The sequence below is a fragment of the Hemiscyllium ocellatum genome, chromosome 30 (assembly GCF_020745735.1).
Source record: "Hemiscyllium ocellatum isolate sHemOce1 chromosome 30, sHemOce1.pat.X.cur, whole genome shotgun sequence".
Lineage (NCBI taxonomy): Eukaryota > Metazoa > Chordata > Chondrichthyes > Orectolobiformes > Hemiscylliidae > Hemiscyllium > Hemiscyllium ocellatum.
The window spans coordinates 26605824-26627532 of NC_083430.1; the positions used below are offsets into that span (position 1 = coordinate 26605824).

Below are 21709 nucleotides of genomic sequence, written 5' to 3' on the forward strand. Positions count from 1 at the left end.
GTTCTAGATTTGTTTTGCATCATCCCAGCCATCTTCAATCCAGCTCAGATTGGCAAAAAGCAGCCAAAAGGGGAAGTTTATTAAGGGACTGGAGTACAGAAATAAAGTTTTGTTTAGATTAATTGTATTTTGCTTTGAGACACCACATGCAGAATGTTATGCAGTTTTGGTCACCACCTTTTAACAATGTTGAAACAGACAAGGGACTTGATTGTTTTAGCTTTTGTTTCTATTGGGTCAATCTCAGTACAGTCAAGATAAGGGCCTGATTAAAAAAATAATTTTTCCTAATTAAAAAAAGTTTGAAACATGAGAATTCTCTAGTCCAGAGGAATGTGAATGCTCCATTGAATACAAAGGCTGGAACAGGCATAGTTTACATCAACATGGATATGGGACTACATGAGAGAAGTGCAGCTGAATTAAGATTAGGCATGACCAAACTGAATAGCATAGTTCATGAGTTGTATGATCTACCACTTCTCATGCTCTTGAGAAACTGGAGAAAACCAACCACCCAGTTACAGAATAAAGGATAATTGAGGGTGCACACAGTTATTGGAAAAATGAATGAAATCTCATTGCAGGACTTTGAAAAGTGGGTCTTAAGTGCAAAGCCAGGTTAATGGGATTGTGAAGGAGTATCTACTGCGCATCATACTATGTATAATGAAGGAAGTGGTAGGCTCAGTTGACTGGGCCGGTCGTGGCACTCTGCTGTTAGTTTGCAATGCTGGAGTTCAATTCCCAAGCCAGCTAAGATTACCATGAAAGAGCCATCTTCTCAAACTCTACCCTTGCCGGAGGCACAGTGATCCTCAGGTTAAATCCCCACCAAGCATCTCTCCAATAAGTGCACAGGTTTTGGTACCTTAGGACTATGGCAACTTCATACTTTACCTTAAAATGTTCTGGAATTTTAGGCATGAGATATAATTTTCATACTCTATAGATTTTATTATGTGGGGTGGGGAGGCTGAGAATCCACCTCTTAGTGGGATTAGCTAAAGCAGGAACATAAATCAAGATCAGACAAGGGCAAGACATCCTTAGTTTCCCAAGTATGCTCTCACCTCCATCCACCTTCCTCCCCAAATCTCCATCTAAAAAAGGTCCATCATGATACATGAATACTGGCAAGACACTTTGGGTGAAGACTAGCTAAGATCAGCTAATTCAGATTGCATTCTTCTGCTGATTTGTGGTTCACCTAAATTTATTATATAAAAAAAATTTTGTTTCACTGTAGACATAAATATTGCTTGGTACAATTGTCAGCCAGGGATCCGATTGCAACACACCACTACGACACACAATACAAGAACAAAGTATTCGTTTTTCAGCTGCTCGTAGATATCATTTTCTTGACATCTTCCATACAATTGGTTCAAAAACTGAAAACAAACTTAAAGATGCAAGCAGAAAACAGATTGATGCAAATTGTGTTCATGCCAAAGCAGGTTCTAAATGTCCCTTAAATTAGGTGTTAAATAAAATTTCTTAACTTCATGCACTTCAAATTTGCAGCTACAAAAAAAGGTCAGGAAATGAAAAAGTGTATACATTTTGCACATCTTTAGCATCAAATATGAAAGTGACAGTTATTTTGTTTATAAATATTCATTTAATTTAATGTTTACAGAGAAAAGAAGGAACACTTTCAGCATTCAAATAGGTTAATTTCTGCAATTCATAGTGTAAGTACTTGCAAGTATAAGTACTCACAATAAACACTATGAACAGATTACACAATTTCATAAATTACTTAAGCATTGTTTCCCCAAGTACAAGTGGTCTGGAATAGATGCATAGCTGATTCAAGCAAAAGAATCCCCAAGTGTACTACTTCCATATAGGATCAAAAAGTATAAAGTTACATTTATATTAAAAAAATCCTGAGCTGAGCATGGAATTGCAATGCAACAATTCCTTTATAGAAGTCTTGATCTGTATGTAAGCAATTAAAGATTTCCATAAATGTTCTAGATGATAGCCAGATACAGTAGTAGAAATTATATCTTCGCGGTTGTCAGTGACTGATTCAGTGGAGGTAAGTGTTGAGCTGGCTTGAGCAGATCGTAATCTTGCAGTGACTGGTCAGCCTCAATCCACCCCTGCTTTGCCATTTTTTGAATGAATCAGATTAATAATAAATTCACATTTCCAAATACAAAATACTTGCATACTGACTTTTCCCTTCAAGGTGGGAGGGAAAGTTAAAAATCAGAAGTACTCAAGCATTATAACTTGCAGGAATCTTGGAAGGGGGAAATGGGGAACAAAAAAAATACTTAGGAGGTACAAATGCCAGAATTTGCATTTTTCTCAATTTTGGTTTGTATTTTACTGTAAAATTAAAAGGTATTCTTAATACGAATACAATGGTAGTAGATCCAAATGGTACAGTTGACAAACTCAGCAGTACTAGAATTTCCTCCGAGTCAGCACTCAAAATCTCAGCCTCATGCCTGCTTTCATTGACACTGGCTATCGTCTCTGAAGTCCAGCTGTGTGTAATGTTGTTGGCTCATGCTGGCATTGGCTCAAGCTTGGAATTCCAGTTTGTAATGGAAGCTGCATCGTGTAGGCGTAGCCAAGACTGGGGTACTGAGGGGAGGCTGGGTAATAATGTTCGTAAGTAGGATATTGTGTATACAATGCAACATTGGAATCCAGGTACGAGGTGGAGGGCAGGACAAGGCCAGGTTGAAGGATGGTCTGTGGGATCAAGTATGGTGCAACACTGGAAAAAAGGGCAGAAAAATTAAGGTTAATCTTTTAGCACTGATTATCTCCTAATGTGTGCAACAATAATGTTTTGTATTGCTTGACAGATTCATTTAAGTGTGCTGGACCCTTTAATGTCTTTGAAGTGTGTTAATTTAAAAAAAGGGCTAACTTGTGAATGGCCTGTGTGGACAATTTCAGGTTGCAGACTCAAAGTAATTACCTCAAACTCAACTGCAGGATTGTGTATTCAGTCTTCACTGTCCAATACTGGACAGTGTGCTGCATTGTCAAGAGCATTTTCTTTCAAGATCAGTGATTAAACAGAGGATCCATCTGCCTAATGTGGGCACAAGAAATTCCATTTTAAGAAGGAGTTCTTCTGGAGTCCTGGCCAATATTTATCCTTCAACACCATTAAAACACTAAGCAGTTGCCACACTTCTCAGTTGCTGGTTAGTTTAAAGTCAATTATCTTAAAAGACTCAGCGTGACTGCATTCAGTGCAGTCCTACTTTCAGGAAGTGCCTTACGCACACTGATTCCTTGTATGGAAATTCAGATGACCATTTCAAACAACCTCTGATTCTCTATACTTTAGTGCAGGATATTCTGTCTTCACCAATTGAATGTTACTGTACCCCACCTTTGGCTTATAAAAAGATGTGCAAAGAATAGGCCCAATTATCAGCAGGCAGTTAACATTCTGCATTAGCAGAATTCTTCCCAACATGTTGCTCCGTTTCAACCAGCATTGCTTAGGTCAAAAAAAGCAATATGAGCAAAGATTTTTTTTTCTTTCTGCAGCACGAGTATCAAATCTCAAGAATCAAAATTAAAAGCAAAATCGAGACCACACATCATTTACCATAGATCAATTAACACCAGAACATTTAGAAACAAGAAAAGCCAACTGAATCAATAAGACCATCATATTCTCTCTCCATAGCTGAACGGCACCTGCCTCCTATTCATAAATCTGAGATTGAATCAATATAAAAATTGTAATGTTAACCTGAAGAATCTCAGTGGACTCCTGTTATTTCAGAATTTTCTGCATTTATAGATACCTGGAGTAACCAAATTATAAAGTACAAGATCCAAAACACACTGCATTACTTTCCTTGCAACACAAGATCTCTGGCAGGAAGTAAAAGAAAAAAGTCAGCTAAACCCAAATATGCAAGACACTTGTACTTCTCCTTTTGCCAACACTCTACAAATGCAGGAATGAACTGCAATGGAAAGGAAGGAGCAAGATTCGGGAGGGAAGGTCAGTTGCTAGTGGATTACCGTAACTCCAAATAGTTTGTTTCAACTATGGAATGCTGACACTAAAAGGGTCAAGATTATGTCAACAGTGATCAACCGAGGTACTGAATTAGAGTCACTGATAGGAAAGATTACAGATTTAGAGAATTACAAAAAATTGTTACAGTATAGAAGCAGCCATTTAGCACCTGATCTCAAACAGAGTAACCCTCTACAGGACTTAAATAGAAGTCATCAATGCCCTCTTGAATGCCTCAAATCAAAGTTACGTCCAGCACACTTCTGGGTAGGATCTTGCAAACTTTACTGACTGGCCATCTCTTTTTTCACTTTATTTCTTCTCAAAAATCACAAAAAAAAATCAAATCTCCCTTCCCAGAAGTAAAACAGTCCACTTCTTCCATTTATCCTCACTGGAAACATTCTTATAAATCTCTTCTGCAATCTCTCCAACAGGTTTACATTCTTCCTGCAGCACGGCACGCTACTTCAGTTGAGTCTTGTAAAGGTTCAGCATGATCACCTTGCTCTTGCACTCTATGCTTCTACTAAATAAACTTAAAACAGGATGTTTTACTTCTGTACCAGCCCTGCCACTTTTAGTGATTTGTGCACATCTACACTCAGGCTTCTGCTCCTATAGACTTCAGGACAGCACCCCTTACTTTAAAAAGTCTCTTCTTTGTACACTGTATATTTCTCCACATTGAACTTTGTTTGAATTTTTATCCAATCCACCAACTTACAAATGTCTTTTTGAAGTCTGATACTGTCCACTTTACAATTTTCAATGCAAGCCAAGTTTTGGAACATCTGCAAACTTTAAAAAGACAGTCCCCATGCAAACCAAGATCTGGATAGTTTATAGTGGCGGGGGGGGGGGGTTGATTTTTAACCAGAACTAAACTGGACTAGCCATATAAATGATGTGGCGATAAGAGCCACCTAGTTGTTAGGAATCTTGCAGCAAGTTGCTCACCTCCTGACTGCCCAAAGCCTGACCAATATCTACAAGACAAGCCAAGTGTGACAGAATGCTTCTCACTTGTTTGGATGAGTACAACTCCAACAGCACTCAACATGCTTGACACCATCCAGGACAAAACAGCTTCAAATCAGCACGAGGTCCACAAACATTCATTCCCTCCACCAATGCTCTGTAGCACTCTGTACCACCTACAAGATACACTGCAGAAATTCATCAAGACTCCTTAACTGCACCTTCCAAACCCATGACTGCATCCACCTCAAACAATAATGGCAACAAAAACATGGGACACCATCATCTGTAAGTTAGATTGGGGCTGTATCACCAGCTGAGGGGATTGTAGAGACACTCCATGTTAATGAGAGACCAAATCAGATTTCCTCAACTGACTAATAAGAACATGCAACACAGATGAAAAAGTCTTGGATTCAAGATGACTGCCCACTTCTGCCCCTTGGTAGCAAAGGTTTGTGATTTGGCCCTAGACTTGACAGGAGAGATTTAGGTTGCCACTCACTCCTGCAAAATGTTAAGATGCTGCCCATGCTTATGTGCACACATACACTTGGGTGAAAGATTAGAACGGTTGGAACTGCACTCCATTAGGTGTCACGCCTTCAGAGGTAAAGCAGAAAGCAGTGGGTAATGAAAGGAAATAAATAAGGAAAAAGCAGGGAATCTAACCTTTACCATGTATCTCCCTAAAAATCAGTGTAGGCAAGGTTATTCACCAAAACGTTCAAAGCATCACCACTGATTTACATTTATGAACTTGGAAAATACCAAGTTCTCCCAACTTCCATTCAGCTGCCATAAATACACGTGTACGATGTTACGGATACCTTTCTCTAATGGACACTAATGTTCAAATCTTCTCAAATTATGCCAGAATTTTACAGCAATGAAAGAATCACTTCTCATATCAAACATGGTGGCATCAAGATCCAAATTTGAAATAAGCATAATATGCCATCTTACCCATATGGTCTCTGCATTAGAGTTGAATGCACTTGTTGCAGGCCCATACCCCCTGGCATTTAAGATTTGGGGGGGTGGGGGAAGAGGAGAGGAGAGGAGAGGAGAAGAGGAAAGAGAGAAAACAAAAAAAAAAAACAAATCAGCATTAGAGGTGGCTTACATTTACCTAACAGTATTAAGAGCATTTGCAAAGATTGAGCTTTCTTGGGCTGAAACTCAAAACAGTACAAACATAAAATATTTTAACTTAGCTAGCATGTCAAAGACTGAAATATAGAAGCTCATGAAGATCCAGTGTCCCCAAGTTGCAAATTAGGAATAAAGGACTGAAGCCTTCAAACACCATGCTCAGATCACTTGTTAATATTATGCCCACACATCCTAATAAATAGGTACTTGATTGAGGTACTGAATTGCTGCAGATTGCATAGAACATCATTACCTATAAAATAATGGAGCACATCTTGTGGAATTCAGTATAACTAAGTTAACCCAGATAGAATGTAAAGAACTGGGAAGGTCTAAGGAAATGCAGAACCTTCACGTAAAAGGTTGCCAAAATATTTTTACCCCCGAGTCAACTTCCATTGGTATAATTCCTTTTGTTAGGAAAATCGATACGGTCTGCAGCAACACAGCCCACATCAAACATCCATATTCTTAATGTCTTCAAGTACTGGAAATTTGACTCCACATGTTTCTTCCCATCAGAAACTATACTGTGTATTACCTAAGAACTGAACAAAACTTGATTGGTAAATTTAGACAAGAATGTTTCACAAGGGATAAACAGGCTGTATTTAAGACATATATCCTAAAGGATCAACAACTGTGACAGTCTTAAAAGATAGGACAGTGTTTGAGAGCAGGTCATATACAGCTAAGTAAAAAGAGAGAGATCATAGACATCAAATGCACCTTAACTGTTATATTTGCTTCAGCTTGAGTATCGAGTATAGGAGTTGGGAGGTCATGTTGAGGCTGTACAGGACATTGATTAGGCAACATTAGGAATATTACATGCAATTCTGGTGTCCTTTCTATCAAAAGGATGTTATGAAACTTGGAAGGGATCAGAAAAGATTTACAAGGATGTTGTCAGGGTTGGAAGATTTGAGCTATAGGGAGAGGTTGAATAGACTGGGACAGTTTTCCCTGGAGTGTCAGAGGCTGAGAGGTGACGTTTTAGAGGTTTATAAAATCATGAGGGGTATGGATTGGACAAATAGACAAAGTCTTTTCCCTGGAAAGGGGGTGGGGGGGGGGGGGGGGGGGTGAAGGAGAGAAAGGAGTCCGGAACTAGAAGACTAGAAGGTGGGGGAAAAGATATAAACGAGATCCAAGGGGCAACTTTTTCACACCAGAGGATGTGGTGGAGGCTAGTACAAATTGTAACATTCAAAAAGGCATCTAGAGGGTTTATGAATAGGAAAGGTTGAGGGATATGGGCCGGGTGCTGGCAAGTGGGATTAGATTGGGTTGGGATATCTGGTTGGCATGGACGAGTTGGACTGAAGGGTCTTCCCTTTTGTATGTATCTATGATTCTATGACTAGTTCCAGTATCCTCAACAACTGTGGCTCAGTACAGCAGAGATGTGTAATCAGGTTGCTTACCATCCTCAGTTTGAGAAACACCACTTCTTTAAAAATTAAAAAAAAATTCAAAGTTATTGTACCAGCTGTATGTATTTACAGTTTCTTCCAAGATCTTTTAATCTGCTATTGCCCAACACAGTCCAACCTTATGGAAAAGGTACCTTTTATAATAAGCCATTTTAGCAAACTTCATGATTAAATGGTAAACTGGAATTTCTTGCATCTCTTCACATCCATCTAGACTTAGCAAATAGAATACAAAAGCAAAAGCACTGCTAATCTTTGAAGCTACCTGAAATCAGAGCTTTTCTCAATGGGAGTTACTCAGATGGATGTCAAGGATTTAGACTATTTACTTCCTTGCAGGACATTAGGTTACAATAAACACAACAGCCATGCTGAGACCAGTGAGAAATGCATGGAAAATCAACTTGTATTTACATAGTTCCTTTATTGTAGGACAAGGTGCTTCAAAGTGATCAATTAGTCTCGTATTTGAAACGAGTGTTCGAGATAACTTTTTTCCTACTTCCACATTTTTAAGAAGTTGATTTAACAAGTCTGAAATTCCAGATCTAGAACAAGTCAAATCCTTTTTTTTTGTTAAATATTTGATGCCCCAATCCCCAAGACTTACCTGAATGTACTATGCGGGGTTTGGCCCCAAGAAAGGCAAGGTTCACGTTAGTTTTTCTTCCATCAATGATAGGATTAGGATCTTTACACGCCCTGTCTGCTGCAGCCCAATCTGCCATGGTGACCTGTAATTTAAAACAAGCTTATTAAGAAAAGTAATGCCAAAAAGGAACAGGACTTTACAATTTAGAGATTAATTTTGACAAGACCAAAAAAAAACTTGTAACAGCCATTTGCTGGTATAGGCACAGTATTCCAAATGCACATGTCCAAAAACCTTGACTTTCAAGCCCACCTTCTGAGTACAGGGGCATAATTTACTTAGGGAATATAAATAAACTGTCTGCTGAATGTGCTTTTTAATAATCAAACTTGTTCATGGCAGTAATGGATTGGACCCTTCACTGAAAATTCTTAAGGAGCTGAAAGGTCATTGGAGTAGGCAGAGATATGGAGTAATCAGTTCAGTGGAAAGTGGTTTCAAAAGCCAGGCAGGTGCTGTATGTTTATCAGTTTGGAAAATGTGTGACTTGAACACAAACCAAATGAATCTTCTGTAGGTTCAAGCGTTGGCTAACAGATAATCCAAAATTTAGTAAAGTCCAAACTCTGGCATGGCCTCAATCCCAGTGATGCTGTGGGATACCATATCCACAGCGACACATAGAAAAGCAGTACTCTTACCTTTGGTTACATTCCTCAACTACCTCCACATGAATAGTGATTATCAAAAGCCAAACAACACAAATGTAAGGATGCATTGCTACAGTCATATGCAGCCATAACCTAAAGTATGGTGTACCATTTTGGTTTGATTTAAGAATATAAAACGACATAAGAGTTCAGAGAAGGTTCACTTAACTAATACATAGGCTCAAGGAATGAACTCTAGGGAAAATTGATCAAACAGGCTCTGTATACACTGAAGTTTAGATGAATGACAGATAGTCCTGTTCAATCAAAATTTTGAGGGGACTTCGTGTGGACGCTGAGGCTACGCTACTCCTTGTGGGAAGACTAGAACTTGCAGATAATTTAAAAATAAGGAGTCAAATCAGCACAATCATCTTTAATGACAGAGCAGACTAGCTATGCTGCAGGGGCCTGTTAGTAATTTGTATGTTTGCAGACAAGAGTTCAATGAACAGTTGTCATTGAATATTTCATATGGTGACTAAAAGTGTTTGAACACTTTCACAAATGTGAGAATGCAGAAACAATTATTAATTTTAAATCAGTAGATAAATTCTTGTTCAGCAAAAGTTTTAAAAGATATGGGCTTAAGGCAGGTTTCTGGAGTTAGGCCACACATCAGCCCTGATTTCATTGAGTTTTTCAATGTCCATATATGGCTTACTCCTATTCCGAAGTTCAAACCTGGAGTGTGCACCTACGTACCATTCATTATGGGCACTCCAAGTTGATTAAATTTACTTAGAACTTTATATTAGCACTAAAAGTGCTAAGTTAATACAAAACAAAATAATTGAGTCACATTAGGAAATATTAGGTTAGATCAAGAAAGATTTATTTCAAAGTGATAAGATTTACAAGGATTTTCTGAAAACATGGAAAGCAAGAAGTGTGTAGAGGGGAAATCTCAGTCTAGGTACCTGAAGGCAGAGCCACCAAACAGCATGATCATCAAATGTTCAAAGAAGCCAGAATTAGAGGGCAGGTGTCAAGTGTTCTTGGGGCTGAAAGAAAGGAGGTGCAAGTCCTTTGGGGAATTTAAAAAATAAGGGTGATGCTTGAGCAGGAGCCTATACAAGTCAAATTAGCAGAAGTTTAAACAGGAGGATCAGGACTTTGATCCAAAATACAGGCTGCTCGGCATTTGAATTACCTAGTTTCCAGAGGGCAAAATATGAAACATCCAGGAGTGCATTGGAATAATCAAGACGAAAAAGTAATAAAGAAAGAAAGATATGGAATGATAGTTTCAGCAGGTAAGCCAAGACATTTATCAAAAGGTTAGAGTTAAAATTGGTGAAAACACAGACTGCCTTGGCAAAACTGTAAACATTTGGTTAGAAGTTCACAGGTTCCAAACTAGTTTAGTTTAGTACTAGACAATTGCCAGCAAGAAATGGTATCAGTTTGGAATTAGACTAAAAACAGTGGTTTCAGTCCTCACACCATTTATTTGGACAAAATTTCTGCTAGTCCATTAAGTAGTCAGATTTATTGAATTGCAGATTTCAATACAAACACACGCAAGTGACCCAGGGAAAGAATCCTCAAGTAACAACAAGAGTAAGGAATTTGGGTTAGTTTCCCTCACAAAAGCAGCACAGACCAATTGCAAGCTTCAAGAATGATCAATAGCACAGCTCAAAGATTTTCCAACCCCTGGAGGTTTACTGCACAGAAACATGTTTTTAAGCCAGTAGTCATGATGGGTTTAAAAAACCCAAAAACCTGCAGCTGCTGTAAATCAGAAACAAAAACCGAAAGTTGCTGAAAAAGCTTGGCAGGTCTGGAAGCACCTGTGAAGAGAAATCTAAGTTAACGTTTCAGGTCCCGCGACTCTTCCTGTCAGCTTCATGTTGGTGTATCCAGAACCCAATTCTGCTCAGTGCTCTCCTCTAATTCTTAGATTAGATTACTTATAGAGTGGAAACAGGCCCTTCAGCCCAACAAGTCCACACTGACCCACCGAAGCGAAACCCACCCATACCCCTACATTTGCCCCTTACCTAACACTACGGGCAATTTAGCATGGCCAATTCACCTGACCCGCGCATCTTTGGACTGTGGGAGGAAACCCACGCAGACACAGAGAACATGCAAACTCCACACAGTCAGTCGCCTAAGGCGGAAATTGAACCCGGGTCTCTGGCGCTGTGAGGCAGCAGTGCTAACCACTGTGCCACCCAACTTCTGCCCTACTTCACTTCAAATGTTTGTTCAGTACCACACAGACATTAAAATCTTAACTGAAATGTTGCAAACTATTAAGTTGTTCATTGAAGATTTTCACAATCTTTGTATGAGATCTGCACTCTATCCAATAATGCCACATACCAACTAGCTGCCTGGACAATTATCCTTCAGATTTCACAGTTGAAAGTACTTGTGCTCCACACTTCCTATCACTTGATCTGCCTTACTCTTCCATTTCTACACAAGTGAAAAGTTTTTAGTTTTAAAAACAAAAATATAAACGTGAGTAGCAATTTAAAATAATTCTCATTTCCTAATCCATGGAGGAGTAAATCTGCAGTTAGCTGAAAAAAAAATCAAGGGAACAATATGAAATTTAGTTGATCACAGTTTATTTCAGGTGTTTGGACTGCAGAAGGAAATAAAAGACAGATAGATACACTCACAGACGAGTTGCATTCCAAGTTAGATTCAATCTTTTGGAAGAATGTCGCCAACAATATTATACTAATTGAAGTGATGGGACCTTGGCAGCAGGTTAATAAGCAATGGTGTATTTGCTCTGTAATTCTCAATCCCCTCGAAGACATGAAACACAGAATAAGCTCAAGTAACCCAAGGTTTGTTCGTCTTGTAGTTGGTGTATAGTGTGAACGTTTGGACAATGGACAAGGCACGCTATATATTCATTAAAGATCAGTGGCTCCACTTCTGAGAAAACAGACTCAAGTAGAAAGGACTTCCTTTACAAATATCAAATAATTAGTATTCCCACTATTTGAAAAGAAGAGCGAACACAAATTTAGAGATAAATGTAAAGAATTTAATGGGAAATTAAAATACATTTTTAATGCAATGTATAGTTGAATTTTGTCAGTCAAACTTCTGTTGAAATAATCCACAATTCCTTTTATAATACAAGGGCAATTATGTGAATATTAATCAAAGAACTCAGATACTAGATATCTGAAAAAAATTGCTAGCGAAACAGAAAATCTGGCAGCTTCTATGAGGAGAAAGTTAACATTTGAGTCTTGACTTGAAAAGTTCTAATGAAGAACCATTTAACTCCATTTTCTTCCCCCGCCAGCAAAACACCCATGCAGGCTAATAAGCAGAACGTGTGGTAGAAGTAAGTTGTTCCAACCACTAGATTTTCTAAAAACATTGTTACAATGACAAAAGTCAAATCACCAGGACTCAAAACTACAGTACAATCATCTTGAAGGACTGTGCAATAACTAAGCTACTGGATCACTGACTGGCTATTTTATTTATGTGAAGGTTACTCACGAAACTAATGATAGATCACCACCTGCAGTAAAGCAGTGTGGATGCCAATCAAATATTGCTACATTGTTTTCCCATGAGCAGCTGTAATAGTTGCTTCAAACTTCAAAAATGATTTATTTTGACAGTTTAGTTATTAGGTTTGTATCCTTGATAAACTGTTCAGTACATTTTGCCAGATCATGGGAGTGATGTACCATTTCATACAGTCAAACATTCTGCAGCATGGAAACAGACCCTTCAGTCCAACTCACTCATGCTGAGCAGATGTCCTAAATGAATCTAGTCCCATATCCCTCAAAATCCTTCCTAGTCACATACCCATAGACTCCACCACTTCCGCTGGCAGTTTATTCCATAAATGCACCACCCTGTGAGAAAAAGTTACCCCTTAGGTCCCTTTTAAAGTTTTTCCCCTCATCCTAGATTCCCCCACCTTAGAGAAAAGACCTTGTCTACATACCCTAACCATACCCATCATGCTTTATAAAGCTCTACAAAAGTCACCCCTCAGCTTCCAAAACTCCAGGGAAAACAGACCCCCACCCTATTCACCCTCTCCTTGTACCTCCAACCCTGGCAACATCCTTATAAATCTTTTTTGAACCCTTTCAAGTGTTACAACATCCTTTTGATAGGAAGGAGACCAGAGTTGCACATAAGATTCCAAAATTGGCCTAACCAATATTCTGTACAACCACAACATGACCTCCCAACTCTTATACTCAATGCTCTGACCAATAAAGGAAACCACACTTCTTCACTATCCTATTGACCAGAGACTCCACTTTCAAGGAACTATGAACCTGCACTTCAAGTCTCTTTGTTCAGCAGCACTCCCCAGGACCTTATACACTGAATGGTAAGTCCTGCCCTGATTTACCTTTCCAAAATGCAGAGCCTCACATTTATTTAGATTAAAATTCCATCTGCCACTCCTTGGCCATCTAACCAAAATCCTGTTGTATTCTGGAGGTAACCTTCTTCATTGTCCACTACACCTCCAATTTTGGTGTCATCTGCAAACTTACTAACTATACTTCCTTCCTATGTTCCCATCTAAATCATTTATATGAATGGGGAAAAGTAGTGGATCCAGCTTTGATATTTGTGGCACACCACTGGTCACAGGCCTCCAGTCTGAAAAGCAACCTTCCACTAACACCATCTTCTCCCTTCAAGCCAGTTCTGTATCCAAATGGCTAATTCTCCCTGTATTCCATGTGAGCTTACCTTGCTAACCAGGCCAAACACCTTTTTGAAGTCCATATAGATCATGTCCACCACTCTACCCTCAATCCTCTTTGAAGAAGAAACAAAAACAAACAATTTCCCATGCAAAAAAGCCATGTTGACTAACTCTAATCAATTCTTGCCTGTCCAAATACATGTAAATCCTGCCCCCCAGGATCCCCTCCAACAACTTAAACATTGATGTCAGGCTCACTGGTCTATAGTTCCCTGGCTTTTACTTACTACCTTTGTAAACAGTGGCATTATGTTAGCCAAACTCCAGTCTTCCAGCACCTCACCTGTGACTATTGATGATACAAATCTCTCAGCAAGCAGCCCAGCAATCACTTCTCTAGCTTCCCACAGAGTACTAAAAAAGGTACACCTGATCAGGTCTGGGGATTTATAGAACATAGAAAAATACAGCGCAGTACAGGCCCTTCAGCCCTCGATGTTGCGCCGACCAAAGCCTACCTAACCTACACTAGCCCAATAACCTCCATATGCTTATCCAATGCCCGCTTAAATGACCATAAAGAGGGAGAGTCCACCACTGCTACTGGCAGGGCATTCCATGAACTCTCAACCCACTGAGTAAAAAATCTACCCCTAACATCTGTCCTATACCTACCACCCCTTAATTTAAAGCTGTGTCCCCTAGTAACAGCTGACTCCATTAGCGGTAAAAAGATTCTCACTGTCAACCCTATCTAAACCCCTGATCATCTTGTGCACCTCTATCAAGTCTCCCCTAAACCTTCTTTTCTCCAATGAGAACAGCCCCAAGTGCCTCAGCCTTTCCTCATACGATCTTCCTACCATGCCAGGCAACATCCTGGTAAACCTCCTCTGCACTCGTTCTAATGCCTCCACATCCTTCCTATAGTATGGTGACCAAAACTGCACACAATACTCCAGATGAGGCCACACCAGAGTCTTATACAAGATTCATCCACCTTTATACATTAAGATATCCAGGAGCCCCTCTTCTGTAATATGGACATTTTTCAAGATGTCACCATCTATTTCCCCACATTCTATAACTTCCATGTCCTTCTCCACAGTAAACACTGATGCAAAATATTCATTTACATCTCTCCATCTCCTGCGGTTCCACACATAAGCTGCCTTGTTGATCTGAGGGGCTCTATTCTCTTGCGAGTTACCCTTTAGTCTTCAGTTTATTTGCAAAAACCCTTTGGATTCTCCTTAACTATTTGCCAAAGCTATCATGTCTCCTTTTTGCCCTCCTGATTTCTCTAACGTATACTCTTACTGCCTTTAGATCGAATGAATCCTTAGAATATATCTTGTTTACACCTTACATATGCTTCCTTCTTTTTCTTAACCAAACCTCAATTTCTCATCATCCAGCATTCCCTGCACCTACCAGCCTTGCCTTTTACCCTAACATGAATATACTGCCTCTGGACTCTCGATATCTCATTTTTGAAGGCTTCATCTTCCAGCCAAACCTTTACCTGCTAACATTTGCCCCCATTCATGATTAGAAGCATACCAATCCTTCTGAAAATAATATTTGACAAAGAACCACCCAATAATTCAGTTAAAATTGAAGCCCATGGAATGAAAGGATCAATAGTAATGTGAATGCAGAAAAATTTCAAAATTTGCAGATGACATGAAACTCAAACAAATGCTAGATGGATGATAGAACGAACCTCCGGAGGAACTTGGTGAAATGAGCAAAAGCAGATGAAATTTGACAGAGGAGTATGAAGTGATACATTTTGCTAGGCAAAAGAAGTGACAAGAGGCACAAACTGAATCTTACTTTTTAAAGATGAAAAAGTTTACAAGAACAGAGACACCTTGGGAAATCCATATACAAGTCTTCAAATGGGTGGCAGGGCAGATGGGGAAAAGAGTTAACAAAACACGATGTAAACCTTACCTTTTGTTAGTAGACGAATAAAAAAGTTTTTTAAAAAATGATGAACCTTTATAAAACAGACTAGCACTCAGTTAAATTGGGATATTCAGTTTTGAGCACCACACTTTGAATTTGGACATACAGGTAGGTTTAAATAGCAGCTTAAAAAGTAAAGGGGAAGAAATTCCAGAACTTAGAACCAATGCAAATGAAGGCTCTGCCGCTGAAAGGGAAAGGACAGAATAGAAATCATTGATAAAGAATGCAGAAAGTTTGGTGGGTAGTTGTGCTGATGAAAAATTACAGAGACAGGGATGGGCAAGGCCACAAGAGATTTGGAAACAAGGATGCAAATTTTTAAAAAGACTAAAAGTAGGATAGGAGCAAATGTAAAACCACACACAGGAGTGAAGGCCAATGAGGACTGAGCAGCATAGTTTTGGAATGAGGTCAAGTGTACACAAGGCACGCAGTAGAGACCAATTAACAGAACATTCCAATAGTCAAATCTAGTGTTAACAAAGGCACAGGCAGGAAATGTTGTGGAAGTGAAAATTAGTATCTTGGGTTATGGAAAATGATCAAATTCTTTTAAGTTCAATTCAGGATTGAATCAGATAACAAGGTTGTAAACAGTCTGGCCCAAGTTCACAGTTCTGCGCAACAGGGTACTGCAGATGGTAGAGATTAGACTCAAGATTCGAATGGTGCACAGCAGGTCTGGCAGCATCCGAGGAGCAGGAAAATAGATATTTCAGCAAAAGCCCTTCATTACAAATGAGGATGGGAGCCTCTGGGGTGGAGAGATAAATGGGAGGGGTGAGGAGAGGGAAAAGGTAGCTGACAGTGCAATAGGTGGATGGAGGTGGGGGTGAAAGATGATAGGTCAGAGAGGAAGATTGGCAGGTGGGCCAGGTCATGACGATGGTACCGAGCTGGAAGGTTGGAACTTGGGTGAGGAGAGGGGGGGGGGGGGAAAAGAGGAAAGAAGGAGAAGTGAGGAAACTGGTGAAATCCACATTGATGCCACAGGGTCAAAGGGTCCCGACGTGGAAGAGGAGGTGTTCTTCCTCCAGGCGTCAAGTCATGAGGGAGTGGCGATGGAGGAGGCCCAGGATCTGCATGTCCTTAGCAGAGTGGGAGGGGGGAGGTTAAAATGTTCAGCCACAGGGTGGTGGGATTAATTGGTGAACGTATCCTAGAGATGTTTTCTGTGGCGCTCTGCAAATAGGTGTCCCGTCTCCCCAATGTAGAGGAGACCACATTGGGAGCAACAGATACGATAACTAACATGTGGGGAAGTGCAGGTGAAACTTTGATGTGGAAGGCTCCTTTGAGACCTTGGATGGAGGTGAGGGGGATGCGGGATGCGTGGTGTGGGCGCAGGTTTTGCAATTCCTGCAGTGGCAGGGGAAGGTGCCAGGAGGGGAGGGTGGGTTGTTTCATAGTGAGGTTTCCTGACTTCTAACCCCCCCCTCCCCTTTTATCCCAGTGCCAAACTTCTAGCTCAGCACAATCCTCATGACCTGTCCCAACTGTCAATCTTCCTTCTCACCTATCCGCTCCACCCCATCACCTTCACCCCACCTCCATCCACCTATTGCATCAAGCTACCTTTTCCCTAGCCCCATCCTTCTTCCATTTGTCTCTTCCACCCCCCCCACGACTCCCATCCTCATTCCTGATGAAGGGTTTTTGCCCAAACCATCAATTTTCCTGCTCCTCAGATGCTGTCTGACCTGTTGAGCTTTTCCAGCACCACTCTAACCTTGACTCCGAGTTCAGTGTCAGGTAGAGGGATGGACTAGAATGCTGAGAACAGAGTTTATGGCAAGGAAAAAAAACACTTTAGATCGTCCAGATATTTAATGGAATGAATGTTTCCCTCACCACCAGACACCTGGAGGAAGAACGCCTCATCGTTCGCCTCGGAACACTTCAACCCCAGGGCATCAATGTGGACTTCAACAGTTTCCTCATTTCCCCTTCCCCCACCTCACCCTAGTTCCAAACTTCCAGCTCAGCACTGTCCCCATGACTTGTCCTACGTGCCTGCCTATCTTCTTTTCCACCTATCCACTCCACCCTCTCCTCCCTGACCTATCACCGTCATCCCCTCCCCCACTCATCTATTGTACTCTCTGCTACTTTCTCCCCACCCCCACCTTCCTCTAGCTTATCTCTCTGCCTTTATTCCTGATGAAGGGCTTTTGCCCGAAATGGCGATTTTACTGCTCCTCGGATGCTGCCTGAACTGCTGTGCTCTTCCAGCACCACTAATCCAGAATCTGGTTTCCAGCATCTGCAGTCATTGTTTTTAAACCTAGTTTTCCCAAATCTGCCTCTTGATAAAAATCAGACAAAACAATTAAACATTGTGACGAATGAAAGACCAAAGCCACAGTTAATTTAAAAGAAAGTATAAGTGATATGGTGGCAAGGGAACCTTCTTTTAAGAAATGAACAGAATGAAATGAAGTGGAGAAGAGGGGTGAAGGAACTATATGTCAACCATATGGGTAGGTTGCGAATGCCTCTTAAAACAAGAACCTTTCACAGGAATGAATCAGAAGTAACGTGAGCAGTGCTGGTCCTAAAGCTTCATTTCTAAAAGAGGGACAAGTGTTATTTCAGTTTCCAGTGGAAAAATAAAACCAGTTCTTTAGTGGGAACACTCTACTGCAGTTAGAATTATGTTGTATTTACTCAGTACCTAAATAGTTTAGAAATGGTCTGAATCTGGCCAGATTACAAAAAAAAAATTGAAGCATTAATATAAATATGGAGACAAAAAAAAAATTGCTCAAGCTTGTACCAGACCAGTGGGAACCACTTTCAGCTGGGCCAAAGTGAGCTTTTCCTGGTGATGTTTGTTTTCAAGTAAGCTGGCTTTTAAAGCTCAAAATTTATTTTCACATTACTAGAATTGTTCCATGCAGCTCCAATGTGCATAACACTTCAGCAAGGCTGTACTTGAAATATGCACAAATATAATAACTTGATTTGGAGTCAAGACTTGATTTGTCCTACAGGTGAATTTATATATAAAACTTCTGTTTCCTACAGAAATAAACATTAGTTCAAATTCATGAACAATACTAGAATGTAAAGGATCAAATGTAACTATCATAAAAGTCACGATGTGGCAAGAAGAAAATGTTAAAAACAAAAGGGCCAGTGGCTGCACCATGTGTGTTGGCCATCACATTACAGAGGGAGGAACAAAAGCCTTACATTAAACTTGCCACAATAGGAATGTCACCTGTATGTGGGTGAATGTTACAATATAATTTCAAATTAAAGCTAGACAATTTACAATCGTTGTAAATATTTCATGTTCATTAGCACCTCATCCTTGCTTTCCTTTGAGGGACAAGTGTTATTTCAGTTTCCAGAGGACTTTCAGTGTTCAGGTGAACTAGCGAGCACTAAATATATTAATTAGCACAGCTTTGGAAATAGATAGGAATTAGGAGCTTTGCTCCAGCCTTGTGCTGCCATTTAAGAAGTTTGAGTCAGATGTGGTTATTCTACATTCTTGCCCACTCCCAATAACTTTTCATCCTTTGCTTAACAAGTATCATCTTTAAAATTTCAAAACTCCACCACTTTTAGAAACATTTCCAAAAACACTCAATATTGAGGAGGTTTTTCTTCATCTTTTGAAGATGGGCAATTTAAAAAGAAACAGCAACCCAGGATTTGAATATTCTAATAAGAGGCAAGATCTTTTCCATAGCCTCCCTGTCAAGTTGCCCCAGAATAATTTCAGAAAATTTCAGCAAGTCTGGCAGCATGTGGAGATAAAGCAGTCATTGTTTTGGACCTGTAATGGTCACTAGTCTCAAAACATTCACTATTTTTCTCTTCACTGATGCCACCAGACCTGCTGAGATTTTTCAAAATGTTTCCGAGAAAGTTCCTTGTTCATTTTTCTCCCCAGGATCTTGCACATTTCAATCATGTCATCTATATACCAAATTGTAGCAGATGAGCCGAGCCTTTTCCAATCTTTCTTGAAAGGGCAACCCACCCATTCCAGATAGCAGGACAGTCAGCCTTCTGGACAGCTTCCAAATTTAACATTCTTCAAGTAAGGAGACCTACACTGTACAAATTAGGGAGTGTTCCTCATGTTGTCAGATGTCATTCAAACTATCAAAAACAACTCATTCATCCCACTGTTTGATATCTAAAGTTAATTTTGATTAGCTTCAACCATTCGTAATCCATATAAAAACTACAAGGAATTTTTAGACTAATATATCTTCCAGTATATTGAAATATGCCAGTTTGCAAACTTAGATGGATACTTACATCTCCAGACAAGAAATAATGGGGATTATCCCTGGCCAATATAATACACTTGGTAAAATGGCACAACCCAAACAGTGTTGACGGTTGCAACTTCCTTGGTTACTTCATGTTGATGGTGGATGTTTATTAAGTAAATATGTTAAGGCAGGATCACGAACATAAATGTAAAGAGCTTTCTAATAAGATTAGCGAATTTGGCTAAATAGTACCACCCTTGTCACACCTGTGAATAATCAGCAATTGCTTTTGGACAACCCTGGAGTCTAAAAGGAGTTGTGACCCAATAACTTGCCTTTGCAGCTAGTTTCGAGGTTAATGTCTCACCAAATAGTTCAACAATTCCTCCCCAACCCCGCAAACATATGAGAACAGTCCAGTGGTCCTATTCGGCGTGGTTAGTAAGTCAGATACTCACAAAACCATAACCTCGAGATCGTCCAGTTAACCTGTCCGTTATCACCGCCGCTTCTTCAATTTCTCCGAATCGCTGAAAATATCGTCTGAGTGATATTTCGTTACTATGGTAAGGTAACCCACCCACGAAGAGCTTCCGAAATACTCTGTCCTTATTCATAGCTGGGTTGGGGGGTGGGATTGGAGAAACAGATACACAAAACATACAACTCTTACAATAAATCAGTTACATTTACAAAGGACAAGAAGCCCGAATATATAATTTAGCAGTTATTAAACTCATTAATGCCTAGATGAAGAGAGTACGAAATGAACACACTTTGAGAACAAATGGTTGCTCACTGACCGCTACACGCGTGTCTGCTGCGGAATTCACCTCTTTGTCTCACCGCGCACTCGTTGCCTCCGTTGCTTTTGTTTCTTTGTAACTCACAATGTATCCTCACGGGACTCGAAGTTACACCCCGCTCGACAACCCATTGGCTTAGTCGGCGCCTGGATCCGCCTTAGTGACTGGTTTTATTTCCTATTGGCTACTGAAGTCGTCAATCATCTGTACCGTCGTACTTCCTTGAATAGCAATCAATTGCTAAGGCCTGAAGAGCATTAAGGTGACTGCGCCATGCAGCTCTTCTATTCTAAACACAGACTATCGATCGGGCTAATATACTGTATAATTGATAACTGTGGGACAAGATTCTCATCACAAGTAGCTTTCTTTATGCACATGTGGATAGAGGGTAGGGCAGTGGAAGATTGTTGTCGCCGTCTGGTGGAAAGAAAACGCTTAGTTTTTACACTAGAGATTGACAACTAAAATAATTTAAAACTCATTCTTTTAATTTTTTTGTTACTTCGCAGTTTTAAATTTCCTGTATTTCAAAGGCAGCGCACCAGTCAGAATATAGGTGCCCCGACTGATCTCAACTCTAAAGGCACTAACTATCCTTACTAAAAAGTTAACAAATTCAACATGGGTTGAAGTTCAAAACTGAGCACTGTAGTTATTCGCAGTCACAATTTTAAAAAAGATATAGTAAGTTACAGTGTTCACCAGCAAATTAACTAATACTCCACTGATTCTGATTCCCACATGATCCCCACCATTGGTGGATGTGCCTTATTCACTGGGGCAAACTCATCACTTCCCTGCTCATGCATCATCACATTTAATTCCAGGATATATTGGTCCAAGATGGCAGAGGTTGCAGACATCAGGTTTCTCATTCTCTACAAGGACAAAATTCTCGATTGCTAGAGAACAGTATGATTGTTCAAGTGACGATGGGGAGATTTCAAATAGCTGCCAATCTAATAAATGGCATTATACTGTGTACTCTCGCTTAACAGCACTAACTCCTTCTTAATTTGCACAAATTTTTAATCCCTCTTCAACAACTAAGCTTCTCTCCTCCCTTATGCAAGCACTAGCTCCACCCAAGGAGACTACCATAAAAGACCCTCTTCTCTACCTTC

At 40.0% G+C, this 21709-nt stretch overlaps 1 protein-coding gene across 3 annotated transcripts; it reads right to left on the bottom strand.

Moving 5' to 3' along the window:
- Nucleotides 1–1658: 1658 nt before the first annotated feature.
- Nucleotides 1659–20672, bottom strand: LOC132829911 (RNA-binding protein 38-like). Of its 3 annotated transcripts, none has more exons than XM_060847327.1 (5): nucleotides 20610–20672; nucleotides 20235–20395; nucleotides 8201–8324; nucleotides 5966–6017; nucleotides 1659–2743 (listed from the first exon to the last, which is right to left on the bottom strand). In XM_060847327.1, the coding sequence occupies exons 2-5, from the start codon at nucleotides 20391–20393 to the stop codon at nucleotides 2488–2490; spliced, it is 591 nt and encodes a 196-aa protein (XP_060703310.1). In that variant the 5' UTR covers nucleotides 20394–20395; nucleotides 20610–20672; the 3' UTR covers nucleotides 1659–2487. The 3 variants fall into 3 exon arrangements, with proteins under 3 accessions (XP_060703310.1, XP_060703309.1, XP_060703308.1); XM_060847326.1 differs by having other exon boundaries at nucleotides 20580–20644; XM_060847325.1 differs by having other exon boundaries at nucleotides 20553–20642.
- Between the last annotated feature and the right edge of the window lie 1037 nt (nucleotides 20673–21709).

What these genes read in the sequence shown, in the direction of transcription:
- LOC132829911 (XM_060847327.1), bottom strand. Translation starts at nt 20,393, where the DNA reads ATGAATAAGGACAGAGTATTTCGGAAGCTCTTCGTGGGTGGGTTACCT. An exon ending in ACCCCGCATAGTACATTCAG is followed by an intron (nt 6,018 to 8,200) that starts GTAAGTCTTGGG and finishes CTTAAATGCCAG; the next exon opens with GGGGTATGGGCCTGCAACAA. An exon ending in CTAATGCAGAGACCATATGG is followed by an intron (nt 2,744 to 5,965) that starts GTAAGATGGCAT and finishes CCTTTTTTCCAG; the next exon opens with TGTTGCACCATACTTGATCC.